General features: G+C 48.7%; 2 protein-coding genes across 2 annotated transcripts in view; one reads left to right on the top strand and one right to left on the bottom strand.

Moving 5' to 3' along the window:
* Positions 1–4,544: 4,544 nt before the first annotated feature.
* Positions 4,545–9,007, top strand: LOC129706301 (thyrotropin subunit beta-like). Its single transcript, XM_055650504.1, has 3 exons — positions 4,545–5,213; positions 6,195–6,351; positions 7,671–9,007. The coding sequence occupies exons 1-3, from the start codon at positions 5,092–5,094 to the stop codon at positions 7,986–7,988; spliced, it is 597 nt and encodes a 198-aa protein (XP_055506479.1). The 5' UTR covers positions 4,545–5,091; the 3' UTR covers positions 7,989–9,007.
* Positions 9,008–10,254: 1,247 nt separating this feature from the next.
* The window catches only part of utp20 (UTP20 small subunit processome component), a 77,255-nt gene continuing 67,022 nt past the window's right edge, over positions 10,255–20,487 (bottom strand). The window contains exons 55-62 of the mRNA XM_055650506.1: positions 19,462–19,593; positions 17,971–18,103; positions 16,222–16,418; positions 14,750–14,821; positions 13,666–13,899; positions 12,619–12,745; positions 11,427–11,572; positions 10,255–10,612 (exon numbers count right to left, since the gene is read on the bottom strand). Coding sequence (XP_055506481.1) covers positions 10,457–10,612; positions 11,427–11,572; positions 12,619–12,745; positions 13,666–13,899; positions 14,750–14,821; positions 16,222–16,418; positions 17,971–18,103; positions 19,462–19,593 — 1,197 coding nt within the window. The 3' untranslated portion in view covers positions 10,255–10,456. The remainder of the gene's footprint in view (positions 10,613–11,426; positions 11,573–12,618; positions 12,746–13,665; positions 13,900–14,749; positions 14,822–16,221; positions 16,419–17,970; positions 18,104–19,461; positions 19,594–20,487) is intronic.

Consider the following 20,487-nt stretch of genomic DNA (forward strand, 5'->3'; position numbering starts at 1 on the left):
GGAGTTCCAGGATTAGACCCAGTGAGGATGAAAGGACAACAGTGATCTATTTCCAGACCAGGATAGTTTGGGGTGGATTTCAGATCTGGAAAAAAAGGTGTCGGAGGAACTCAGAGAGTCCATCAGCGTCTGTAGGGGAAGAAGGAATGGTTAATAGACCATCATCTGCGGTCTCAGAAACTCTTTGCTTAAACCATCTCCGTAAAGCCACCGACACGCCCACGTGCTGTACTCTCACTTTGTGTTATTTGTTTAGAGATGCAGTGCAGAAACAGGCCCTTCAGCTCACCGAGTCCGCACCGACCAGCGATCCCCGTACACTAGCACTGCCATGCACACTAAGGACAATTTACCGACACCAATCAACCTACAAACCTGCATGCCTTTGGAGTGTGGGTGGAGATCGGAGCATCCGGAGAAAACCCACATGGTCATAGGGAGAAGGTGCAAACTCTGCACAGACAGCACCCGTAGTCGGAATCGAGCCTCGGCCTCTGGCGCTCTGAGGCAGCAGCTCTGCCACTTGGCCACTGTTGAGCTTAGTTTCTGATGGGTGTTTGGTGTTTTGGGGAAGAGGGCGAGTGTTCAGGGGTGAGCAGTAATTCCAGCACTGGAGCCAGGTGTGTCCATTGTGTAGTATTGAAAAAATAAAAGGCAGCTGCCATGGTCTGGCACACAGCCAGTGTTGGAGTGGGACGACTGCACTATTGAACAACCCGTGTAGGAAGGAACTGCAGATGCTGGTTTACACCGAAGATACGCACAAAGTCCAGGAGTAACTCAACGGGACAAGCAGCATCTCTGGAGAGGAAGGAGTCACGGTTTCGGTCTTTAACAACTTAATCCCTGCTTTTGTTGTCTCTGAATATCGCAGGTCCTTCTAGCTTAGTTTATTGTCATGTGTACCGAGGTACAGTGAAAAGCTTTTTTGTTGCCTATTATCCAGTCAGCGGAAAGGCAATACATGATTATAATCAAGGTGTCCACAGTGTACAGATACAGAAATAAAGGGTGTAACGTTTAATGCAAAATAACATCCAATAAAGTCTGATCAAAAGTAGTCCAAAGGTCTCCAATGAGGTAGATGGGAGGTCAGGACCGCTCTCTAGTTGGTGATGGATGGTTCATTTGTCTTTCAGTGGACACCTTTCCTATTATACTGGACTCGCTGAATGTCCCCATCCAGCTATCTAGCAAGTTAAACAATGAATCCAATAAAGACCCATAGACACGAGATGTCGTTGATGCTTTACTGTATTGAACTGTGAAACTGTAACATACAAGCAGAAAAGGAAACAGCATATTTAGTTACGTTATACACTTGTTATGGGAACATAAACTATGATGCCACTGCAAAATACAGTGCTGTTATGTGAGAAACCAGCCAGGGGACATGAAATATTCTTAACTGTGTTAATAATAACAATCCTGCTCAATAACGGTTATAGTATATAAAGATGCTGTTATAACGAACATAATTACTCACAGACATTGCGTCTAACAAACTGGTGGGGTAGGATGGCGATAGATTACACGCTGAGAATTACACCGTCTAAACACCGTGAGGTGCCCTCTCTGAGCTGGACTAGTTTATGATAACTTCTTGTATAACGGGAAAGGTAACTCAAAGCTGTAGGAACCCGAATATCCAGCAGGTGGCATTAATGCATGTAAACAGAATGTGGTCCAGCACACCTATCAATGCACCTGTCCAAGTGTGTCAAATGTTATGGGGTGAAGGCAGGAGAATGGGGTTGAGAGGGAAAGATAGATCTGCCTGATCGACAATGGGTGCAGGAGTAGGCCATTTGGCCCTTCGAGCCAGCACCCCCATTCACTGTAATAATGGCTGATCATCCACAATCAGTACCCCATTCCTGCCTTCTCCTCATATCCCCCGAGTGACTGCTATCTTTAAGAGCTCTATCTAACTCTCTCTTGAAACCATCCAGAGAATTGCCACCATTGCCTTCTGAGGCAGGGAATTCCACAGATTCACAACCCTCCGTGCGAAAAAAAAATCCTCATCTCTGATCGAAATGGCTTCCCCCTTATTCTTAAATTGCGGCCCCTGGTTCTGGACTCCGCGAACATCGGGAACATGTTTTCTGCCTCTAGCGTGCCCAAACCCATAACAATCTTATAAGGTTATTAATCAATAAGATCCCCCTCATCCTGCTGAATTACAGAGTATCTAGGCCCAGCCGCTCCATTCTTTCAACATATGACAGTCCCGCCATCCCGGGAATTAACCTCGTGAACCTTATGACGGAGTAGACTCAATGGGCCGAATGGCCTAATTCTGCTCCAATGACGGAAACTTCAGACTCCTTTCATGTTGAGGCTGAATTAAACCTCGGTTAAGTCGTAATCGTGAAACTGTCCCCTCGCCTGAGACATTGCAACCAGTGAGAACATCTCAACATCTACCTGGACAAGCCACCCCAGGGTGCTGTACGTTGCAATGAGACCACCCCTGATTCCAACCTCAACAAGTAGTGAACAAGTGGTGTAACCTCTCTCTAGTCATGGCCAGCATTGGTGGAGGTGAACCTTCTGCGAGGGCCCCCATGCTACAATGGGGTGTAGTAACAAGGAACGCCAGTTGCTGGTTTACCAAAGAAAGACACAAAGGGCTGGAGTAACACAACGGGTCACGCGCCATCTCTAGAGAACATATATCGGTAACGTTTCGGGACGGAACCCTTCTTCAGACTGACCCGAGACGTCAAGTATTCTACAGAAACTCGTCCATGCCGACCAAAATCCTCATCTACACTAGTCCCATTTGCCTGCGTTTAGCCTTTATCCCTCCAAACCTTAGTGTAATAAAAATAAACTGCAGAGGCTGGTTTATACTAACGGTAGACATAAAATGCTGGTCAGGTGGTATCTCTGGAGAACATGGAAGATGTTTTGGATCGGGACCCTTCTTCAGACTTCAGTCAGCGAAATGCCACCCATCCATGTTCTCCAGAGATGTTGACTGGCCCATAGAGTTACTACCGCACTGTGTCTGTCCCTTCAGACCTTTCCTGCCCATGTATGTATTTACAGACTGTCTGCCATCGGGTAAGAAGAACAGCAGACCCGTTTAGTCCAGCCACTGAATGCCATCACTCTTTGCTCCATTTCCCCATTGCCCTCCATGCACCATGACTGGTCTCTGCTCTACCTGCAGTCAGCAGTTTCCTGGGTAGAAGGTTTCTCTGGACCTCGGCATCTCACCCCTAGCCAAGACCCTTGATCCCCAGCCCTGAGGTAACACCCAGCCCGACCATCCCTGACAGAAACTCTAGCAATCTCATTTTGGATTCCTGGTCGTCACTCCAAAGAGAACCGCATGGAGCTCCAATCTTCCGCCCCACCAAAGTCGCGCAGGTTTGTATGCAATTGGCTTCTGTAATTAGCATAACATAGGATATAATTAGTGTTAGGGGTGATTGTTGGTCGGCATGGACTCTTTAGGTAAGCTGTGTCTCTAAACAAACTAAGTAAAGATAACCGGAGGTACACAAAATTGCTGGAGAAACTCAGCGGGTGCAGCAGCATCTGCAGTCTGTCTGAAGAAGGGTTTCGGCCCGAAACGTCGCCTATTTCCTTCGCTCCATAGATGCTGCTGCACCCGCTGAGTTTCTCCAGCAATTTTATGTACCTTCAATCTTCCAGCATCTGCAGTTCCTTCTTGAACACAAGTAAAGATAACCATTGATTTTCAGCGCTAAGAAGAACAGCCAGTTTTATTTTTTAAAGAAAGAGTCATCGGCTGTTTGTGGAGGGGGGGGTGTAGTGGGATTATTATTTAAGGGACCACAGAGTGGGCTCCGGAGTCACCTCTGAATCCTCGACATCCGGAGACCCGTCTCAGTCTTCAATGACAATTAAATTGAATCTTGAATCTTGAATCTTGAGAGTGGGAGCCCCCTGGCGAGTGGAGAAACAGACCTCAGACTCACTGCCTGCCACTAGTAACTGCAACTAATCACTACTGATCACATGAATTGGCAATTCATTAATTGAAGAAAACCCCCATCATTTTCCCCCAGGTGATGCTGCCTGACCCGCTGTTAATCCAGCATTTTGGATATCTTCAATATAAACCAACATAAGAAGTAATCATTGTTAATCAATGTCTTAAGATGTCACCCATTCATAGAAACATAGAAACATAGAAATTAGGTGCAGGAGTAGGCCATTCGGCCCTTCGAGCCTGCACCGCCATTCAATATGATCATGGCTGATCATCCAACTCAGTATCCCTTCTCTCCAGAGATGCTGCCTGGCCCGCTGAGTTACTCCAGTATTTTTGTCTCTATCTTCGGTGTAAATCAGCATCATTGTGGAAACTTACACAATCTAATAAATAATTTGTTGCTTTTTAAATTATTTTGTTTTACTATAATAAACATAGTTGTTTGCAACCGTGAAATGTTCTTTCTCCATTCATTGATCTGAATCCTCTAAACTGGCTCAGATTTGTAATCTCCCCAACCCTCCCACACCCTCCCCCCTATCCCCGTAGTAAACACCAACTACTCCTCTGCTGCCTGACGTCGCGACTCCTGGGAAAGGAGACTTAGATACGTAGCTCCACTCTCAAACCATTCGGCCCATCGATCCTATCCCGCCACAATCATGAGGACACCTGTAATGATGCCGAGTGAGTGGACCAGGCAAGATTTTCTTTCTCAAGGACGTCAGAGTGCTGATATAATACATATGTAATAGAAAGGGGGTCGTGCGACCTCCCGATAACCGCAGACTGTGCAATCACCTTATCTAATCCCCTCATGATCTTATACTTCTCTATAAGATCACCCCAGCCTCCTGCGCTCCAAACAACCCTATTGTAGGTAAAAAAAATACCCCTAACTCTAGATCCTCTCACTAGGGACACCGTAGGCCCGGGTTTAAACACGCAGGAGTCACGTTCTACATAATTAGTTTGCCTTTATTAAATATCTGTCTGGGTGATGTTTCATCCAACTAATTTCCTTTCCAATCTCCAGCAGCTTGCTGTGTTTATGGGAATATTAATCATGCATCTCCATCTAGCCACAAATCTGCTAAAGCCACAGATTAGCGGTGAGGATGGGGAGCGCGGTGCTTTGTTTACCTGTGGACATCCGGAGATTAGTTACCGAGCAGCATAAATCCACAGGAGTCTTGAGCCTGGGACCAGAGGCACTGACATCTCCAACGCCACACACAAGGTAAGATTGTCTCTCTGCCTCGCTGTCATCTCTGGCCGTTCCTTCTCTGCCCCGGTGTGTTCCTCGAATCTCCTGAATGTCCATTCCTCGTTTTCCCGACTGTGGAACCTAGGACGCATTTATCCCAAGGATACAGAACATGTTGGGGAGGTCCACTGATAGTCAGTTGTACAGCGTGTAAACAGGTCCTCCTTGCCCACACCGGCCAACATGCCCCACTATATCTACACTGGTCCCGCCTGCCTGCGTTTGGCCCGATTCCCTCTGAACCTGTCCTGTCCATGTACCTGTCCAAATAGTTTTAAAACGTTGTGATAGTACCTGCCTCAACTACTTACATAGAAACATAGAAATTAGGTGCAGGAGTAGGCCATTCGGCCCTTCGAGCCTGCAGCGCCATTCAATATGATCATGGCTGATCATCCAACTCAGTATCCCGTACCTGCCTTCTCTCCATACCCTCTGATCCCCTTAGGTTACTCCAGCACCTAATTCCATATACCCACCACCCTTTGTGTAAAAAAATATTTCCCCTCAGGTTCCTATTGAAACCCCCCCCTTGTGAGATTGTAGCTTCTCAGGGTGATGGTTAGGAGCTGCATTAGCCCTGGGCCACTGAACACGGACATCCGTGCCTAAAGCCCCTTCTCCTTGCTTGCCTGTTACCCTGGGGTAATGTGTAAGGAACTCCAGATGCTGGTTTACATGGAAAATAGACAACATGCTGCAATAACTCAGCGGGCCAGGCAGCATCTCTCGGAGAGCAATCCAGTGGATTGAACACATTTGTTCTGAACCTTGTCGACCTCTCCTCTGACTCTGTCTGAAGAAGCGTCTCGACCCGAAACACCATCTATCCAGTTTCTCCACAGATTCTGCCCGACCCGCTGAGTTCTTCCACCACGTTGTGCTGAAGGCAGGGGGAGGGGGAGTGTGGAGCTGGTGATATGTGACTGCTGTACTTGTTGTGATGTGTTGCAGCATGCGGGTGCTGAGTCTCCTACCTCTGCTCCTGTCTCTGGCCGCGGCGAGGGCCCAGTGTTCGCTGACCAGACACGTGCTGTACGTGGAGAAGGAAGGGTGCAACTTCTGCATGTCCATCAACACCACCATCTGTGCCGGCTTCTGTATGTCACAGGTAGGTCAGGACGGCTTGGGACAACCGTTATGTTGCGTGCTATCTAGTCAGTAGAAAGACTATACGTGATTACAATCAAGCCATCCACAGTGTACATATACAGGATGGAGGGACTAACGTGTAGTGCAAGGTAGTCCAATTAAAGATTATGCAACGAGGCAGCTGGTAAGACAGGACCACTCTGGAGTTGGTGAGAGGGCGGTTCAGTTGTCTGGCAAATAGGACTGGTTAGATGGGTTGTCATGGGCGACATGGATGAGTTGGGCCGAAGGGCCTGTTTCCGTGCCGTATGACTAAGTGGATGTTATCTACGTGGACTAGTAAGACATTTGATTAAGTTCCACATGGTAGGCTGATCAGGAAGATCTCCAAGCCCTGCCCTGGTGTCCTACCTGAATGCAGCATCTCCCACTTACCTGAATTAAACTCTGTCTGCCATTCCTCGGCCCACTTGGTTAATTGATGAGGATCCTGGTGGGATTGAGGTCGTAACGTGCAGGTTAATTTGCTTCCACTGTGGAAAGGGACTCATTGCTGGTGCCCATCCCTGCTCCTCCTGGGAGAGTGCGATCACCAGAGGTGGGTGTGGGATGCACTGGTGGGCCTCGCACATGTGTGGGCACGGTCACTGCACCGCAGTTAGAATGTCACCGCTCCCATGATGGCCACCCAACCCCAGATCAGCAACAGGCATTGGGAGCACAATAGGGAGCAGCTGCCTAATGAAGGCTCCCGACCCAAACACCAAATGCCCATTCACTCCATGGATGCTGCCTGACCCGCTGAGTTCCACAAAAATCGTAGATCATAAACACAGGGGCAAAATTAGGACATTTGCCCTGTCAAGTCCACTCCACTATTCTATCATGGCTGATCCATCTGTCCCCCCCCCCCCATCTCCCTGTAACCTTTGAAGCTCTTATGGGCCGGTCCCACTTGGGCAATTTTTTGGGGTGTCTTGCCGCAAAATTTTCAACATGTTGAAATTTTTCTGCGACAGTGGCAACAATTTTTGCTGTCTGTTGTCGCCAGGTATCGTAGGTGAATACCATTAAAACTAGTCCCTGACAGTCGCCTAAAGTGTCGCCCAAGTGGGACAGGCCCATTACTAATCAAGAACTTGCCAATCTCCTCTTTAAAAATACCCAATGACTTGGCCTCCATCACTGTGGGCAATGAATTCCACACAATCACTATACTCTGGCCAAAGAAATTTGCTCCTCATCTCCAATCCTCCAACACTTTGTGATTCGGTAAAGAGCTGCCGTTGATTTAATGCCACGTTTGTGCCCACCTGATGAATGTGTGTTGTGTTGTAGGACGTCAACATCAAGGCGCTCCTGCCCAAGATGGCCTTGGCCCAGAGGGTGTGCACCTACCGGCACATGGACTACATCTCCATCCGGCTTCCTGGGTGCCCGCCTGGCGTGGACCCGGTCTACAGACTGCCCGTGGTATTGGGCTGTGTGTGCAGCCAGTGTTCGACCGACACCACTGACTGTACCACCGGCGTCGAAGCGCATCTCCACTGCGCGAAACCTCAATGGCACATCCCCGCATCACGCTCCCCCCTCCTCCTCTTCTCTGCTACCCGCCGCAAGCAGGAGGCTAATCACGGTCTCGCTCCATTCAATTGATCGATTCTTGCTCCTCCCCTATCCCTGCTCTGTAACCCTCTGCTTAACAGGAATCCATCGTTCTCTGGCGATTCAGTGCCCACATAATGCGGCAGCTTTCAGAATTCACCGCCACTCTGTGCACAAAGTGCTTCTTCCTACATCACAGACCGGCACTAGGACAGCTGCAGTGCCGAGGTTGGCCAGCAGCTGGCAGTGTTGCTCCACTTTCCCTTCCCTGACCACAATCCATTGATGGGAGACTATGAAACAAAATTACAAACTTACTACTGCGTGAAATTCAAAAGAGAAACAATTATTGTACCTGAAGAAATACAGATTATCGTGTGGCATTAAGTTTGTTACAATACTGTACTCAGTGCCAGTGTCATAACATGAAAACAGGCCCTTCGGCCCACCTTGGCCATGCTGACCAAGTTGGCAAACTGGGTTAGTGCCATTTGCCTGCAAATATGTTTTATAAGTTGTAATAGTATCTGTGTCCATAGCTACCTCTGGCAGCTCATTCCAGATACAGACTACCTACCCTCTGAGCAAAAACGCTGCCCCTTGAAGTCCCATTTAAATCTCTCCCCTTTTACCTTAAACCTGTGCCCTCTAGTTTTAGAATCCTCTACTCTGGGAAAAAGACTGGGAGCATTCACTTTATCCATGACCTTCTTGATCTGAGGTCACCCCTCAGCCTCCTACGCTGCAGAGAAAACATTCCCAACCTATCCAACCTTTCCCTGCAACTCAAGCCCGCAAGCCCAGATAACATCCTGGTGAATCTCTTCTGCAACCTTTCCAACTTAATGCCACCCTACCTGTAGCTGAGCGACCAGAACTGTAAACAGTGCACCAAGTGAGGGTATGCCCGAATGCAAACACAGAGAGGATTGAATAACCTGCGATGTTGTCTCTTGTTGCATTGTGTCTTCTGTGAAGTGGTGCCCAAGATATTTCACCATTCCAGCTATGTTTGGTCACCTGCGACATTTTCTGAATCTTCCAATAAAGAGATTTTTCAAAAGCACTTTTTGTCATTGTCAGAACCATTGCAATAACTAAGGTGATTCAGTTTAAAATCCATTCTGCATTATCAATCAGCCAAGATGGCTAAATCTTCTCTGCACTCTTCCCAGCTTGATGGCATCATTCCTCTAGCAGTGACCAAAACTGAACACAATACTATAAATGCGGCATCATCAATGCCGTATATTTTTAATCAAGAATATATTTTTTAAGAGAAGCATTAGTAAATATTTCTGGACAGGGCGGAAGTGTGGGCTCCAGGTAATTTGCGTGAGACTGGGCAACAAGTAGGCAAAGAGCTAGAGTTGCTGCCTTACAGCGCAATAGACCCGGGTTAGACTCTGATTACGGGCACTGTCTATATGGAGTTTGCATGTTCTCCCTGTAACACTATTTTCTGCACTCTGGTATTTTTCTATTTTGCACTACCTGTTGTGGGTGCCGACCTGATTATTACAATCTGAAGAAGGGTCCCGACCCAAAACATCCACGTTTCCCCGAGATGCTGCCTGACCCGCTGAGTTACTCCAGCATCTGGTGTCTTTTTTTTTTTTGCAAACCAGCATCTGCAGTTCCTGGTGTCTACATCCTAGAAACTATGGGGGGGGGGGGGGGGGGGCTCATTGAAACTTGTCGAATAGCAAAAGACCTGGATAGAGTGGATGCAGAGAGGATGTTTCCACTAGTGGGAAAGTCTAGGACCAGAAGGCCGAGCCTCAGAATACAAGATGTACCTTCAGAAGGAAGAAAGGAGAAATGTACCTAAGATGATGAGGAGTTTCTTTAGCCAGAGGGTGGTGAATCTGTGGAATTCATTGCCACAGACGGCTATGGAGGTCGTCATTGGGTATTTTTAAAGAGGAAACTGACAGGTTCTTGATTAGTAAAGGCGTTAAAGGTTACGGGGAGAAGGCAGGAGAATGAGGTTGAAGGGGGAGATAGATCGGCCATTATTGAATGACTGAGTAGACTGGATGGGCCAAATAGCCTCATTCTATTCCTGTGACTTATGAAGTTGGTATTAGTGTATTTTCACGAGACTCTATGTCATCCCGTTTTCTCATCGACACCCTACAAACCTGCATGTCTTTGTGATGTGGGAAGAAGCCGGAGCAGCCGGATGCAGCGTCTGCTGTCACGGAGAGAATGCGTAAACTAAGCATGGACAGCACCCGAGGTCAGGATTGAACCTGGAAACTCTGGAGCTGTGAAGCAGCAGCTCACGGGACATAGACACCAGCCTTCTGTAAAGCACCTTGTCATTGAGACTTTACTGGAAGAATCAGTACATTAAACTGTACCTCATGTTAGACGTTCCCAGAGCCCAATTACAAAAACATCGCTGAAAATGGCAAGGAATAAACACTGATACAGTACGGCAACATGTTTCAGCTTCCATTGTAAAATCTTTGTATAGAAACACTGACTAAAACTCCGCTGCCTTACTCCCTACATCACTCCACCATTGCCAGGTCTCTCAGAATGTTGCCTCTGGCTTTCTTCGCCTTGAAACTCGGTCGAAGGACCTCACTTTTTCTCTTTTTAGCTTCAATTTTGTTCCTGTGCTTCTTTAATTTCTTCCTCGCAGCCACGTCCGGGTGTGCAACAGCCTGTTGATCAGAACGCAGAGAGGATGAATGTACACGGGTCACTCTCACACTGACCGGCACAGCACACGTTACAGGTCACAGGTCACCACAGAGGCCAGGCCAAAGCTGGGCTTCGTTTCCAGGGGGACAGGGAGACGTGGACAGGGCTGAGGGCGAACCAGACACACACCTACAAACTTCTCCCCATGACTGGGCTGGTAGAGAGAGAGAGGGAGAGAGAGAGAGAGAGAGAGAGAGAGAGAGAGAGAGAGAGAGAGAGAGAGAGAGACAGAGAGAGAGAGAGGGAGAGAGAGAGAGAGAGACAGAGGGAGAGACAGAGGGAGAGACAGAGGGAGAGACAGAGGGAGAGACAGAGGGAGAGACAGAGGGAGAGACAGAGAGGGAGAGACAGAGGGAGAGACAGAGAGAGAGAGAGGGAGAGAGACAGAGAGAGCGAGAGAGAAAGAGAGAGAGAGAGAGAGATGGAGAGAGAGAGAGAGACAGACAGAGAGAGAGAGACAGACAGAGAGAGACAGACAGAGAGAGAGAGAGGAGAGAGAGAGAGAGAGAGACAGAGAGAGAGAGAGAGAGAGAGAGAGAGAGACAGAGAGAGACAGACAGAGAGAGAGACAGAGAGAGAGACAGACAGAGGGAGACAGAGAGGAGGAGAGAGAGAGAGAGAGACGGAGGCAGATACAGAGAGTACGAGGCAGCCCCACTGGGAAATAAGACGAGGGGCAGTGGTACTAGCCCAGAAGCTGGCATGGGACTGATGGGCCGAATGGAGAGGTGGCTGTGAAGATGGCGGGTGTGAAGGGGAAGAGTGAGATCGCACCTGTATTGCCTTCTGCCTCTTCCTCAGAGCCCGGCGCTGGTGGCTTTGTCTCTGCACCACAGCAAAGCTCATGGAGAAGGTTTCCAGGCCGACCAGCTTCTTCAGCACCTCGATGATTTCCTGGGACAGGGTCCTCAGCGTCGGGTCTGAAAGAGAGCGCAGGTCAGCTCGGCCCCAAGACCAAAGACTGGCAGGTGTATCTGGCCCATCAGTGGCTCGCTGAGAATTAGCCACGCAGAAGGGCTTGCATTTCTACAGCCCCCTCCACAAGATAGATGCAAGATGGCCCCGGGGTGAGGCCACTCTACGTGCTATCCCAGAATAAGATCAACTATGATCCATCATGATCGTTTCTCTTGCTTGTGTATGAGGGCACTCGCGTACACTCTGACTGACTCGCACACACAGCTTTACACTGTACATGTACACAGCTTTACTTTATACATGTGACAATAAAGTGCTTTATAAATCCACGGGGAAATTTGCGCAATAGTGAAAAATCAGGTCATCTATAATCGTTACAACCCTGTACTTTCGTTTATTTTAGAGACAGGCCCTTCAGCCCATCAAGTCCATGCCAGCCAGAGATCAGCTGTTCACACTAGTTCTATCACATCCCAATTTTGCATCCACTCCCTACACACAAGGGGCAATTTAAATGAGGGCCAATGAATCTACTACAAACCCGCACGTCTTTGGGATGTGGGAGGAAACTGGAGCATCCGGAGGAAATCCTTGTTGTCACAGTGAGAATGTGCAAACTCCACACAGACAGCAGCCAAAGTCAGGATCGAACCCGGCTCTCTGGCGCTGAGAGGCAGGGGCTCTATCAGCTGCACCACTGTGCCACCCAGGCCACGTTTGCTGGTCCTGGTGCCCAGAACATTGGGCAGGCTGGCACTGTGGTGCAACAGTAGAGTTGCTGCCTTACAGCACCAGAGACGTGCAGGTTTGTAGGTTAATTGACTTCTGTAAATTGCCCCTAGTGTGTAGGATAGAACTAGCGTACGGGCGATCGTCGGTCGGCATGGACTCAGTGGGCCGAAGGGCCTGTTTCCACACCATATCTCTAAAAACTAAAACGCTCCATCACCGACCGGAGTGACTGGGAATTATAAGCAGTCTGTTTGCAGCAGATGCCGTTTCACAACAAGCTGCATTCAGCACAAGGTCCAAGTGGAAGGGGCATCACCTTGCTCAGCGTACGTGCTGTTCAATTCCCTGTAAAGCGGAGCGACTATCGTCGGCAGAAAAGGCTTCACTCTTTCGCTTCCCAGATCCATGGCGATTGCCCCGAGGAACTTGAAGATGCAGGTCCGCTGGAGAAGGAACATCGAGACGAAAGTCGATTAGAAAGGTGATTTAAGGCTAATGACTAAGAGGCCTTGGGACCGAATCGATCTCAACCTAGTCTCAAAGTTTAGTTTGCACAGTGACGCAGCATTAGAGCTGCTGCCTTACAGCGCCAGAGAACTTGGTTCAATCCTGACCACTGGTGCTGCCTGTACGGAGTTTGCACGTTCTCCCTGTGACTGCCTGGGTTTCTGCCCGGTGCTCCGGTTTCCTCCCATATCCCAAAGACGTGCGGGGTCGGTGGGTTCATTGAACGCTGTAAATTGTCACTGGTGCGCAGGTGAGTGATAAGGAGGGGGGGAGTCGATGGGAATGTGGGGAGAGTAAAATGGGGGGGGGGGGGGGGGAAGGAAGGGGCATGGGCTGGGGCAGAGTGTGACCAGGCTAAGCTTGAATCTGTCAGCGTTCAGAAGAATGAGAATTAATTTGTTGAAATATAAAATGCCAGGGGGGTATCTAGACTGTGGGTGTGGAGAGGACGTTCCCTCACATGGGAGAGGCCAGGACCAGACGTGACTGTGTACAATAATCGGCTGCCTATTTCAGATGGACGGGATATTTTCCTCCCCGATGGTTCAGATCTCTTCACCGCTCTTTAATAAGTGAATATTTTAAGTGAGAAGTAGATGGAACTGAGATGAACGAGGAACGACAGACTATCAGGGATAGACAGGAGCAGCCAGCGATGGTCTCTTTAAAAAAGGACACAACGTGCTGGAGTAACACAGCGGGTCGGGCAGCACCTCTGGGTGACGATTCGGGTCGGCAACTAGTTCTTGGTTTCTCGGCGGTATTAAATGCTGGCCCAGGTCGAGGTGCTGTGATCTGCTGCAGCTACGAGAATACATGCCGGTGTGTGTGTGTGTGTGAGAGAGAGACACAGTACCTTCAGGGGTATTTTCGGGCTGTATGCTGCCTCTCTCTTGGCAACGATGCAGAGTTTCCGGATCAGCCACATCAGGTTTGTTCTCTTCTCGTCGGCACCTCCAGCCCTCGGCTCCTCGCCCCCCTCTGCTCCGAGCTCACTCTCGCTTCCCTCCTTTTTCTCCTCTGTGGCTACCTGGCCGCCTGGTTTCAACAGGTACATGATCTTCGTCACAAACAGCAAGTTCTTCACGACCTGTGGACCACAGCAACACTGAGTTTCATGACGTCGGGCTGAATCGATTAGCGAGGACGTTAGCTAGGCCTAAACCACCACATGCACACGGACAACACTTTAATCCAGACCGTCTGAAATCTAAGCCTCTGTGCACCAGACCACCCTAACGTTATCAGACTGAAGACACAAAAGCCTTAAAGCACGTACCACCCGATACAAGAACAGCTTCTTCCCTGCTCTTATCAGACTACTGAATGGTCCTCCCATAAGCTAGAGTATAGTCCTGATCTTCCAACCTACCCCATTGCAGACCTTGCACTTTTTACTCTTTAACTGTAACGTTACAACCCTGCAACTATTTTCTGGTATTTTTGTCTTTGCACTGCCTGTTGTACTTGTGTATGGTTTGACTGTACTCATTCAGTATGATGCACCTGACAGCAAGCACACAAAGCTATTCACTGTATCTTGGTATAGGCTGCAATAACAAATCAAGCACGCACTCATAGCTCTCACTCTGCCTGGTCCCAATCGTGCCCAACCCAGGCGGCTATATGCATGCTAGCCACAGAAGCAGATCCACAATCGCATATCACAATCACTCCATACTCTTCAATCTCTACTCCTACAGCAACATATCTTACTTTAACTATGATCTTCTTAAACCCCTCTACCCTCAGACTATCTTTGATCAAGGTTTTACTTTGCACTAAACGTTATTCCCATATCATGTATCTATACACTGTAAACGGCTCGATTGTAATTACGTGTTGCCTTTCTGATGAGTGGATAGCCCGCAACAAAAGCTTTTCACCGTACCTCGGTACACGTGACAATAAACTAAACTGAACAGAAATGAGCCCCTCACCTGATCCCCCAGCGCCTGGTCCAGGAACTTTGACTGCAGCTGGTGACAAAACGCCAAAGCCAGGTCCTTAGTCTGAAACAGAAATATTTACGTCACAGACCGTTACAGTACATTAGATTGCAATTGTACCGCTTCTATAGCTTCCTCCGGCAGCTCATTCAAGATACGGACTACCCTTTGAGTGAAAAAGTTCCGACCCGAGGTCTCTCTTAAATCACTCCCCTCTCACCTTAAGCCTGTGCCCTCTAGTTTCAGAATCCTCTACCTGAGAAAAAGACTGTAATTAAATATGCCTCTGCCACCACCATCACCCCTGCCAGTGAGTTCCAGGCACCCACCACCCTTTTGTGTAAAAGAAATGCCCTCACATCTCCTTTAAACTTTGCCCCTCTCACCTTAAAGCTATGCCCTCTAGTCTATGACATTTCCACCCTGGAGAAAAAGGTTCTGACTGTCTACCCTATCTATGTCTCTCATAATGTTATAAACCTCTACCAGGTCTACCTACGCTCAACCTCCGACGTTCCAGAGAAAACATCCAAGTTTGTCCAACTTCTCTTTATAACTAACATCCCCTAATCGAGTAAAACTTTTCTGCACTCTCTCCAAAGCTGGGAGGAAAGATTTTAACAGGAACTGGAGGGGTAACTTTTTTTAAACAAGGAATGGTGGGTGTATGGTACGAGCTGCCGGAGGAGGAAGTTGAAGCAGGTACCATCGCAATATTTAAGAAACATTTAGACAGGTACATGGATAGGATAGAGGGATATGGGCCTAACGCAGGCATGTGGGACTGGATGGGATATTTTGTTCAGCATGGGCAAGTTGGGCCGAAGGGCCTGTTTCAAAGACCCCTCACACCCCAACCATGGACTGTTTGCCCTCCTCCCATCAGGGAGGCGGTACAGGAGCCTCAGGTCACGTACTAGTAGGATGAGGAAAAGCTTCTATAACAACACAATCACACTGCTGAACTCGGAGTCCCAACGATAGATTTCTCTGGTCCCTCCGTCCCCTTTGTTTAATCATTCTGTATTTCCTGATTATTCTGTATCTTCCCTCTTTCTATTTTTTTTTGTTTTTCTTTATGTACAACTACTACGGACTGACGCAAAACTGCATTTCGTTGTACTGATACTTGTATTTGTACGATGACATTAAAGTTGAATTGAATTTCCGTGCTATGATTCTATTCTTCCTGCAATGGGGCGACTGTCTGATACAAACATCTGCCAGTTTTGGCTCCTCTGTCCTCTCGATGCTACTCAAACAAAGAGGATTAGTTCATCGGAAAGACTGAATCCCTCAGCGTCCACTCATCCTATACACATGGTTTTCAATGACTGCTGTCTCGGCCTCTCCTTTTGCCGAGCTACCCGTCCTGCATTGTTACAAAACACAGCTGACGATGCCCCCACTGATGATCTGCTGCGATCTGCCCGGCAGCAGAGGCCTCTCGAGCACTTTGGTACCTTAACATCCAGCTCTTTCCACAGGAACTGTGCCGCTGGTGTCTGTGACACACTCTTCCCCGGGACCAGGGACTTGTCGGTCCTCCACCTGGCCACCAGTTCCTCCGGCTGGAGGGAGGCAAAGAGCATGCCGAGGATCTGAGCGGCGGTGAGCCAGACCCAGGAGTGCGGGTGCCACAGGTGAGCCTGGATATGACCTGTCGACAGATAGAGAGAGTCAGGGCCAACTTTGCCCAGCAACGGTGGCGCAGTGGTAGAGTTGCTGTCTTACAGCGTTAGAGACCCAGGTTCGATCCTGACTATCGGTGCTGTCTGTACGGAGTTTGTAGGTTAATTGACCGGGTAAAAATTGTAAATTGTCCATAGGGTGCAGGATAGTGCTAGTTGGTGTACGGGGTGATCGCTAGTCAGCGCTGTAACTCTAAGTGTACAGTAAAGTCTAACTACCCCACACAACAACCCTCACACACTCCCCAACAATTCTTGCCCAACCACCCTTGCACACCAATCCTCGCACACTCCCCCCGACAACCCGGCACACCATCTCTCGCACGCTCCCCACACTCTGCAGTAAAACGCATCGTCTACGCAGTCAAACACGTTGGCGCAGTTAAATCTGGAGAAACACCCCAGGGGAAACAAGGACTCTACAACATGGAAAGGCCCTACGATGGCAATCTAAAATTAATCCCATCTACCTGCACCTGGACTATATCCCTCCATTCCCTGCCTGCCCAAGAGCCCGTCGAAAAGTCTCGTAAACATTGCCATTATATCTACTTCTACAACTTTCCCCTGCATCACATTCCAGGCATCCACCACCCTGTAACAAAACTACCGTCCCACACATCTCCTTAAATTTTCATCCACTCACCTTCAAGATATGCCTCCCGTCTTTGACATTCCCACCCTGGGAAAAAGGTTCTGACTGTCGACCCTATCTCTACCTCCTTTATATACTTTCACCAGGTCTCCCCTTAGTTTCCGAAGCTGGACCCGTGTTTTATAAAGCTACAAAATGACTTTACAATGTTTATACCACGTCCTGTCACTGGAACCCCCTCTACCATGGGTATCATTGAGTACATTTGAATATACACCATGCCCGAGCCTTCACACGCATAGTGAGTAGAGAATCCCAAAGATTTACCACCTCTCTGTAGCTGCAATATTATATTCTGCAGGCACGAAGTGCTGGAGTAACTCAGCGGGTCAGGCAGCATCTCTGGAGAACATGGATAGGCGACGTTTCAGTTCGGGGCCCTTCTCTTTCACTTGTATCCACCCATCACTCACTAGACTTTGTCCCCATCCCACTTTTCTCTTCCAGCTTTCTCACTCCCACCACAATCAGTTTGAAGAAGGATCCTGACTCGAAACATTACCTATCTGTTTTCTCCAGAGATGCTGTCTGACCCGCTGAGTTACTGCAGCATTTTGTCTTATTCTGTCCTCCAGCATTTGAAGTTCCTTGTGTCTACCATATTCTGCAGTTTTTATGCGACCCTGATGTACTCATGCATGATATGATTTGACTGGATAACAAGCAAAACGATCTCAGTACATGTGACGACAATTAACTAATATGTGGGAGCTCGACTCCAATGACTGAGAGAAACAGTCAGCCACTGCCGGATTAGTTTGTTGGGTGGTAAATGCAAATACTGCGTCTGTCTGATTACCGGTGCTTCTCCCCCCCCGGCAATGCCCCACCCGTGACGCCAGTGGACGGTTCAGGGACAGACCTACCCCAGATGTTGGTGAGGACACGGCTCGGTTTCAGCAGCTGGATGAAGCTGCACTCCTTCACCAATTTGACGGTCAGCGTCAAGAGGCTGAAGAGCAGTCGGTCAGCGGCCTTCTCTTCCCCCTCCTCCTCGATCTGAACAAAGGCACAAGCAGCAGCAAGTCAAGAGGAGGCCGCAGTTATCCGCGATCCCAAGCGGCATTGTTTATAGTGTGTCCCAGGCAGTCTGTGTCTGCTCACTGGTCCCAGTCCCTTACAGCCCAGCGGCTGGTGAGCCCACACATCAAGCATCAGGGGGGTATGTATCCACTCTCTCACCACAACCTTTCTCATGGCGGGCATGGATAAAGTAAACGCACAGTCTTTCCCCCCAGGGTACAGGATTCTAAAACTAGAAGGCACAGGCTTAAGGTTAGAGGAGAGAGATATATAAATTGGACATTAGGTTTACAAGGTTAATTCCTGGGATGGAGGGACTGTCATATGCTGAGAGAATAGAGCAGCTGGGCTTGTACACTCTGGAGTTTAGAAGAATGAGTGGGGATCTCATTGAAACATATAAGATTGTTAAGGGCTTGGACACACTAGAGGCAGGAAACATGTTCCCGATGTTGGGGGAGTCCGGAACCAGGGGCCACAGTTTAAGAATAAGGAGTAAGCCATTTAGAACTGAGACGAGGAAACACTTTTTCTCACAGAGAGTGGTGAGTCTGTGGAATTCTCTGCCTCAGGAGGCAGGTTCTCTGGATGCTTTCAAGAGAGAGCTAGATAGGGCTCTTAAAGATAGCGGAGTCAGGGGATATGGGGAGAAGGCAGGAATGGGGTACAGATTGGGGATGATCAGCCATGATCACATTGAATGGCGGTGCTGGCTCGAAGGGCCAAATGGCCTACTCCTGCACCTATTGTCTATTGATATCAGGGGCAACATTTTCACTCAGAGAATGGTCTGTATCTGGAATGAGCTGCCAGAGAAAGCTATAGAAGCGGATACAATTATGACATAAAAGACATTGGGGCAGATATATGGATAGGAAGGATTTATCAGGCAACTGAACAGTCTTCTCACCAGCTAGAGAGCTGTCCTGATCTCCTACTTCCTCATTTGAGATCTCTGAACTATCTTTAGTTGGACCTCAAAGTTGTATCTTGCACTAAATGTTGTATTCTTTATCTGTGCACTGTGGGCGGCTTGATCACAATCATGTATAGTCTTTTCATTGACTGGATAGCACTGAACACAAAGCTTTTCACTGTACCTCGGTACATGTGAATGAACTAAACTGGAGGGATATGGGCCAAATGCAGGAAAATGGGACAAGTCTAATATGCCAACTTGGTCAGCATGGACAAGGTGGGCAGAAGGGCATGGTATGATGCTCTATGACTCTGTACAATGGTGTGAGTAGACCATTAGACAGCCCCTTGTAGACACCGCAAGGCGTGACGATCTCCAGCAGCACAGACGGCGGTGAACAAAGCACAGGACTCACATTCTGGAATCGTTCTGGTTTTATTTCCGCCTCAAGAATGGGAAGAATGGTGGCAAAGCGTTTTTCAAAGAAAACTCCTTCTGCTTCCACGAAGAGGCCACAGGTGTGGGCAGCCAGGCGGCGGTGAGAGACCTGTAGCAGGAACACAGCCCCAGACACCGTCAGTCAGTCCTCCCGCGGCATCTGCAACTCCCCCCCCCCCCCCCCCCACCCCCACCCCCCCTCCCACCGCCGTGCCCTCCTCACTTTAGAGATACAGCGCAGAAACAAGCCCTTCAGCCCACTGAGTCTGCACTGACCAATGATCACCCCCTCTATACCAGCTCTGACCCACACAGTAGGGACAATTTACCAAGGCCATTTAACCCACCAACCTGTGGGATGAAACCGGAACACCTGGAGAAATCCCACATGGTCACAGGGAGAACGTGCAAACTCCGAACAGACAGCACCTGTAGTCCGGGTGCAATTTCCACCCTGCACTCAAATTTACTTAAGACAATCTCTGACACCTCCCTCCCCTTTCTTGATCTGACGTCCATTACAAACCCACTGACTCCCACAACTATCTCGACTACACTTCATCCCACCCTGTTTCCTGCATAGACTCTATCCCCTACTTCCAATTCCTCCGTCTACGCTGCATCTGTGCCCAAGGTGAGGTGTTCCATACTTGGAACTACTCATGACCCTGACAGTCAATGACCCTGACAGTCATTTCAGGTTGGGCAGAGGTTCACCTCCACGTCCACCAACCTCATCTACTGTATCCGTTCTTCAAGATGTGGATTTTTATAACATCAGCGAGACCAAACGCAGACTGGGCGATCATTTCGCTGAACACCTTTGCACAGTCCGCCTGAACCAACCTGATCTCCCTGTTGCTAAACACATTCATTCTTCATCCCACACAGACATTTCTGTCCGCGGTCTCCTCCATTGTCAGCGTGAGGCTAAACACAAATTGGAGGAACAGCATCTCACATTTCACTTGGGCAGCTTACAGCCCAGTTGTATGAATATTGA

The sequence above is a fragment of the Leucoraja erinacea genome, chromosome 19 (assembly GCF_028641065.1).
Source record: "Leucoraja erinacea ecotype New England chromosome 19, Leri_hhj_1, whole genome shotgun sequence".
NCBI classification, from domain to species: Eukaryota; Metazoa; Chordata; class Chondrichthyes; order Rajiformes; family Rajidae; genus Leucoraja; species Leucoraja erinaceus.